This window comes from Rhincodon typus, chromosome 7, assembly GCF_021869965.1.
Source record: "Rhincodon typus isolate 14 chromosome 7, sRhiTyp1.1, whole genome shotgun sequence".
Taxonomy (NCBI): domain Eukaryota; kingdom Metazoa; phylum Chordata; class Chondrichthyes; order Orectolobiformes; family Rhincodontidae; genus Rhincodon; species Rhincodon typus.
Window position 1 is genome coordinate 32,085,338 of NC_063338.1, and position 8,146 is coordinate 32,093,483.

An 8,146-nucleotide genomic window follows, 5' to 3' on the forward strand; every position below is an offset into this window, starting at 1 on the left:
TTTTCTGAAGAAGGGTGTAGGCCCAAAACGTCAGCCTTCCTGCTCCTCTGATGCTGCTTGGCCTGCTGTGTTCATCCAGCTCTGCACCTTGTTGTCTCAGATTCTCCAGCATCTGCAGTTCCTACTATCTCTGCACACAGTATGCTTTTGATGAAATGGGAAAATGATAATATTTTGTAGCATTAAATGAAAACCAAATGTATTTTTCTCAGTAATACACATTTTATTAAATGAATAACTAATTTTAAGACTAGTATTTTTCAATTCACTCGTGAGTATAGCATCAAACTTCAGAGTGAACCTGATACTTGCCCAAGCCTAATCTCTGATTTATGGTGTAAATGTGACTTAGTTTTTCCTTAAAGACCACCCATAATTTTGGGGTAATGGATGGATGGATTCACTGCAGCTCTCTTCCTATAATTTGCAAAAACAAAATATAGTGGAGGAAGGTGTATTCATGTACATGTTTACTAATGTGGAAACATTTTCTGAACCTTTATCCTATATACCCAGAGTCCTGTGGTCTTCTCTTTATTGTCAGGTTTAATGTGAAGACAATGTTAGGTAAAAAGGTACGGCCCCCAAAGTCCTACCGAGCTATAGATCTGCACTCTCATTAGAGAGAGAGAGAGAGACGACTGGTAGTGGTTTAACCTGAGAATCACCATGCCTCAAGTGAGGGGAAAGATTGAGAAGGTACACATTAACTGAAATAGAATAATTCCTCAGTACAAGAAAAAAAATACTTTTTGCTTGGGTCAGCCTTTGACATCTTTGTTTCCCACCAAATCACTTGTGGTTAACTGACTTGTGCAGTTCCCACAGTACAGGTTTCCTCTTCACATCCATACACCTGAGGGCTGAATATTCAACTGCATATGTTGCATGGCTGGTTTGACTTTTCACAATCAGATTTGCCTTTAACGTCGAACACCTGCCACATCCACCCTCTTCAAAGCTAAATCCTTTTCATTGCTGTAGCATTCTGCAGAATAATGACAATATCCTTGACAATGAACTACACTCTCTGAGTCTATAATTTTGCCATTTTCCATTTCTGTTTGAAGTGCTTTCCAGGTGTTACTTTAAAGGTGTGCAGGCATGAAATAGATAAATGCTTAGATAAATTGCCTCATTGCCAAATAAAACTGTAAATAGGGGTAATTTTGAAGTTTCCTCCTTATATATACTTTGCAAAGGACCTTTGCCATTTCACTTGTAAGAAAGTACTGTGTTTATCTTTTGTGTCTCCACTTTACAATAAGTTACAATTGCATTGCAGCTGGAGCCTATGAAGTATGACCTATATCTTACTGCTGTGTTGCACAGCTAGTTCTTTGTTGCACTTTGCTGGCCTCTACAATTTTATACCTCTAATGTCATCAAAATAAATGGTTGCAGGCACAGCATTTAGCATTTTAGGAAGGCACACCTAAAATTGTGCAAGTTTGCATTTCAGACCTTCCTACTGTAACTTTATGTACAATAATTAATGGCTGAACAACTGAGTTAGATGACTGAGCTCCTGGGATGTTTTGGCATCAGCACATATGAGGAACAAATTACTATAAGTCCATGTAGAAACTTAAAATAAAAACAGGGCCTCATAACATCAAAATAAATGTCCTAATTACCTTAGCTTTCTATTCCACCCTACTGTTCCTATTATCTCAATTGGTAAGAAAGCAATGACTACTGTGGCTGAGTGACTTGACTGCTTAGTTGAGGCAGCCATTTGTAATGACAACTGGGAACTGAGAGATGTGATATTGCAAATACAAAACGTAATGAAAAGTATCTTAATTGGCTAACAAAGCATATAGTTTGCAGGAATGTGGATAATGGAAACCACAGGAATAATCTACCGCGTGCAGGTTACGTCAGCTAAAATATTGTGATAAAGCTAGAAAATGCTGGAAACACTTAGGTTAGGCAATAGCTATGTAAAAATGGTGTCATTGTTTCAGATTGTTTATTCTTCTTCAGAATTGTCCTAATGTTAATGCTGGGCACAAGAGTAGGCCATTCAGGCCCTTGAGCTGCTTCATTGTTCAGGTAGATCACAGTTGAGTTGTACTTCAACTTTATTGACCCGCCTTTGCCTTTTTGTTTCTTTATAACTTCATCTGACAAAAATTGTTCACTCTCAGTTTTGAAAACTCCAATTGCCCATGGCCGTTTTGGGGAAAACTTGCACATTTCGGCCACTTTCATTGAAAATGTGATTCCTGTTTCTGCTCCTAAATGGTCTAGTTCTAATTTTATAATTATTCTGTTGTCTATGATTACCCTATCAAACGAAATAGAATAGGTAAAGGGAAACTATAAAATATTACAACATTTTAAACACCCCAATTATATCGCCCTTTGATCAGCTATATTTGAGGGAATTCAAGTTCAAAATAACCTTTCTCTGCCTTTCTTTCCTTCCTTGCAGATACTGTCTGATCTGCTGAGCGTTTCGAGCATTTTGCTTGTATTTGATTTTCAGCAGTCATAGTATTTCATTTTGTTATATTGTTTTGAACGCTTATATCGGAATAAAGTCAACTAATTTATGACTCAATTTTTTTTTTTTAATCTTCAGCTGAGAAACCACTGAACCTCAGGATCTCTGACCAGCAGAGTCGGCAAATAATGCAGCAAATGGTATCCAGAGAAGATCTACAGCTTGCTAAGCAAGTGTCAAATGAATTAAGCAGATTTTATTCTAGCAATCCAAGAGAATCTCACTCTTCAGGTAAATAAGATGATAATGATGATGTTGCCTGTTAATTAAATGGTAATTAATGAACATTAAATAAGAAATGGGAGCAGGGGTAGACCATTTGCTGTTAAACCTGCTCCACCATTCCATATGATCATTGCTGATCTTTAGCTTAAATTCCACTTTCACACCTACTCTGCATTCTGTGATTTCCCAAAAGGCCAAAAAAAATTTGCCGATCTCAGCCTCAATAGGGAAAAAAGCAGTGAATGTGGTGAACGTGGATTTTCAGAAGGCTTTTGATAAAGTATAACACAGGAGTTTAATGAAGGAAATTAGAGCCCAAGGATTGGGGGGTAATTTGCTGGCATACTTTGAGAATTGATTAGCAGACAGAAACAGAGTAGGAAGTAAACAGATCATTCTCAGGTTGACAGGCTGTTACTAGTGTGGTACTGCAGGGATTGGCCCTGGGGCCGGAGCTGTTTATGACCTGTGTAAATAATTTAGATGTGGGGACCAAATGTACAATTGCCAGTTTGCTAATGATACTAAATTGGGTAGGAATATAAGTTTTAAGGGAACTTCAAGGGGACGTGGCGAAGCTAAGTAAACATATAAGAACATGATGAATAGAATATTATGTGAAATTATCCAGTCTGGTGAAAAAAAAAACAGGATTTCTTAAATGGTGAGAAGTTTGGAAATGTTAATTTTCAAACGGACCAGGCTATCCTTGTTTAAGAGTCACTAAAAGCTAAAATGCTGTTGTAGCAAGCAGTTAGGAAAACAAATGTATGTTCAGCTTTAGCACAAAGGAATTTGAGTACAGGAGTAAAGATGTTGTGTTGCAATTGTATAGAGCCTTAATGCACCTGGAGTATTGTATTGGTCCCTGTGGAAAAGTATATTTGTCATAGATGGAGTGCAATATAGATTCAGCAGACTAATCCCTGGGATAATGGGACTGTCCTATGATGAGAAACTAAGGAAACTGGGCCCATTTTCTCTGGAGTTTCAAAGAATGAAGGAGACCTAATTGAAACTTACAAAATCCTTACAATCAGTGACAGGATGTGTATTAATAGGATGTTCTTCTTGATTAGAATTGGGGGGGCAGAGTCTCAGAATAAAGGGTAGGCAATTTAAGACTGAGATGAAGAGGAATTTCTTCAGAGTGGTGAATTTTCAGAATTGTCCAGTCCAGAGGAAGCTCACTCATTGAGCATGTTCAAGACAGAAATGGACAGATTTCTCAATACTAATAACCTCATAATATGGCAATAGTGTGGGAAAGTGGGATTGAGGTAGATGATCAGTCATGATCTAATTGAATGGTGGTGCAAGCTCATCGGGCTGAATGGTCTACTCTTACATCTATGTTCCTGTGTTAAATATGTTCAATGAAGGAACATCCACAACCCTATGTGGTAGAGAATTCCAGAAATTGACAACCCTTTGAATGAAGAACTTTCTCCCAAACTTAGTTCTAAATGATTGGCCCCTTATTCCAACGCTCTGACTTTGTTTTATAAGTATGCAAAACAATCTTGCTGTCTACTCTGCCAGAATAACCGATTGGGCTTTTGAAGTTGTTTTTAAATCATTCATGGGATGTGGGCATCACTGGATGGGCCAGCTTTGCTTGCCCATCCCCAACTGCCCAGAGGGCAGTTTAGAGTCAACCAACATTGCTGTGGGCTGCAGTCACATGTAAATCTGACCCGGTAAGGATGATAGATTTCCTTCCTAAAGGACATTAGTGAACCAGATGAGTGTTTACAATAATAGATTTTTTTAAAAAAAATTATTGATTGGATTTAAATTTCACCAGCTGCTGTAGTGGGATTTGAGCCCATGTTGCCAGGCCAGTCTGTGCTTCAGGATTATCAATCTATGCCATTGCCACTACTTCACCATCTTCATCTGACTGAGATCAAATCTTCCTTTCTAAGGACAGCTAAACTGACATCCCACATCCTCCATGTCCCAAAGTCAAAAGCACAATTAGAGTTAGAGTATTTCCAAAATGATTTTGAATGAGGATTTTGTCCTGTCTTCTTTTGTATTAGTCAGGGATAGGTCAACTTCTCAGCTGCTTGCTTGTGGTAGGAATGTCCTCTTAACACTTTGGGATGTACTGACCTCAACTCTCTCATTCACAGCAGCAAATTTGCAAATGAAACTTTGAGTCAACTCTAGATGCTGTATTTGCCCAATGGTATTAACAGCCCAGTGCAAATAATACTTTCAGTAATATAAAAGGAGCAATATATATTGAAGAAGAGGGACAAATGATGTATTTTCTAGCACATGAGATTACTGGACTATCATAAAAATAATTTTGATACGTAGAAAACAGTAATAATCAATGTACGTACTGAATCTACTTTGATATTATCAATAGCAAAGCCACTTGATGCAAATTTAAATTAAGTGAATGTTACATAATTGAGATGCTGCTTATTTTATTAGCATTTCTAAAAATAATGGCATAAACAGTTTATGTTAATATAACATTTTATGTACATTCTATAACTTGTGGTGTGAGGGGGGAGAAAAGGGAGTTTTTAAATGTGGTTAAACCACAAACATCTAAATGTCAACTTATGAGTAAAAGCTACAATCATTCTACGCAGATAATGGCAGTGGAAGCAGACACCATTTCTTGTATGAAACGCATACTATAATTGATGCTTATCTATCTCCAGACTGCTAAAAAAAAACTTTTTTTGTACAACAGAAAACATAGGCACCTTGAAGGAGTTTTGTCAGACAGTCCTAAATCACACAGAAAAGAAGGATGAAGCATTCAAATCTATCAAAATAGAGCCTGAAGATGTCAGATAGCCTTCTCCTGTTCTTCAAAATGGCATCAGCAAGCACAGTTACAAGAGCCTTAATGACCAATGTTGCCTCATCTTTGTTCCATTATTGTGGTTCCTGTTTTTTAAAGTTACTGTGAACGATGGTTTGATAGTTCAGCAGAAAACTGAATAATTTCCAACCTGATAGTTCAGTGTTGACTATGTATGTTCAATAAATACTATAAGCAGCTGGTCTTAGCAGTGAGATAAACAGCTTAATGAATAATCTATTTAATGTTATTTAAGGATTGGGAATGAAGAAAACGGTACCCAGTCTTGAAAATACTTAATACATTGTTTAGTTTTCCTTACTAGGTACCAGCTTAAAATGATGTATTGCCTTTCTCTATAAGCTAGTCTAGCATAAAGTTTAATAAATCCTTCTTGATAGTTATATACTTCTACTCACATCTAAAATGGTGTGCAGTACACATATAATGTCAAAAATTTTACGTTTGTTTATCACTAATGAGGGATGTGGGATGGAATCTGATAAAGGAACTGAGGTTTGATGAATTAATCTCGTTGAGGTGATCCAATATGGGCCACAGTCTAAGTACAACTGTTGAATCTCTGTGTAATAAAGGGGAAGGAATAAATGTGTGAAAGGTCACTCCAGATGCTGTTGGGTATTTCAGGCACGGTTGCTAAAGCTATCCACACATATCTGAAGTGGTGATTAGGTTTTGAGCAGTGTGTCTGTGAACTTACTTAAACAGAATAACTGTCCAGAAGTTGCATTTCTATTTAGTTGGTTGGCAGACTACAAATCAGGAAATTCCCACATTCCTAATTAAACTGGGGAAAGGTCATAACTTGAAACATTTCTAATTAAAATGCACAATTGTTTAGTAGTTACTTCTGTTCATGTACATTGTCCATTGAGTTTTTTATTAGATTTACTTGTATTACTCCATAGTTTATACTACTTTTCTTTTCACAAAATATTGCAGCATCTCACTTTTCTTCTTCACGTGATGGGGGAACTGGATTGAAATAGTCAATACAGACTTTAGTCTGAAGGGTTGTCTTTGCAACGTTTCAATTAGACACAGCGATAATAATGCTGAGATTCAAATCTGAATTAAAGATTTGTAAACTGTATTTTTTTTTGCTTTGTTTTCTGCTTGTATTTTGTTCGGTGTGCCTTCTGTCTGAAGTCATGTTGCATTTTGCTGGTGGAGAATTTAACTGATCAAAGTCCAGATATTTTAATCTGGTCATGCAGGCAGCCAAAGCCCTGTAGTATTTTTACTACAGACAGACCACAAATCATTATAAATACAGCATTAAAGAGAAGACCCCACATTAAAATGCAATAATTACACAAATAATGCTGATTATTCTGAAGATTCCAATAGCTGGTTGTACATTCCTGTTCAAAACGTGTAATTTGACTTTGGTAGCTGCATACGAGTATCATTTTATATTACCTGTAGTTAACTGGAGAATAGCTGTAGAGTATTACTCTGTTGTAGTGGCAGATTAGCTCTTAAAGGGAATTGAGAGCAATTCCCTATGGTACAATTCAACTAATTTGAAAACTGTGTTGTACTTTATTGCCATGAAATGTTCTCTTGAACTTCGACCTGTAATGTACTGATGTTGCTATAATACTGTCTTTAGTATGTCTTGACCGTTAGCCAAAAGTACGTTAGAACATAGTTTAAACTGTGCCTCCCTCAGCTCTTTTGATCTGTAAAATGTTAGAAACTGTAAAGTGATCAACAGTACACATACTCTAATAACATAACCAATAATATGTTAGTATTAATGTTTCCGTTTGGAATTCAGTATAAAGAACGTTACAAGGGTCAGAGGATGCCTGGGAGAATAGTAGAATGTTCTCGTGGTCTGTACTGTTTGAAATTGCTACTTAAAAGGCAAAGGGCCAGTGTTAATTATACTGAGTGGTCTGAAAATACAGTATAGGTTGTTGAATAAACACTAATGTATTTAATTTGTTATATAAACATTAAAATATATTTTTGGAGTTCTAATTTGGTGTTCCATGACTTATTGTGTTTCAGGAATCTTTTGGATCTTGCCTGATCTATAGTAATTTTGGGATATCTCCCTCACATCTGTCAATGCTTTATGTTTGTAATGATTTAGATGAGATTTCTTTGATGGGAAAGTGTAAATATACAATTCTGTGGTCCTTCATTAATTCCCAATAGAAGACCAGCAAAGATTGAATGTAAAGTAAGACAAAGCTCATTCCACTTAGTGCCAGCAATCCATCTTATTCCTGATGCTCAAATAGGAGGCATGGCCCCACCATAACAATGGGCTGAATTTTAAGTTTTGTTAGCCAATCTGAGTGATGTTGAGTTTTTTTGGAGGGATTTCAACTGTGAGCCCGAGCAAGTTTCTTTGTCACATGTTTCCAAATTCGCCTCATTGACTACTTATCCCACACCTATGGGTATCCCTTATGTCCAATTCTTGCTCTAACTTCCTAAGGCCCGTTCCTACGGATAGCTCATCATTCAGCGGATTTACTGCAATTCACCAGCAACCTTTGCAACCACGCCAACGTTAAAAGCCAATATGCATCCAGGCAAAT

General features: G+C 36.8%; 1 protein-coding gene across 1 annotated transcript in view; it reads left to right on the plus strand.

Annotated features, from left to right (window-relative positions):
• Positions 1 to 7,577, plus strand: part of nab1b (NGFI-A binding protein 1b (EGR1 binding protein 1)) — a 71,089-nt gene extending 63,512 nt beyond the window's left edge. The window contains exons 4-5 of the mRNA XM_048598737.1: positions 2,591 to 2,743; positions 5,454 to 7,577. Of these exons, the coding sequence (XP_048454694.1) occupies positions 2,591 to 2,743; positions 5,454 to 5,560 (260 nt within the window). The 3' untranslated portion in view covers positions 5,561 to 7,577. The remainder of the gene's footprint in view (positions 1 to 2,590; positions 2,744 to 5,453) is intronic.
• The last annotated feature ends 569 nt before the right edge of the window (positions 7,578 to 8,146 follow it).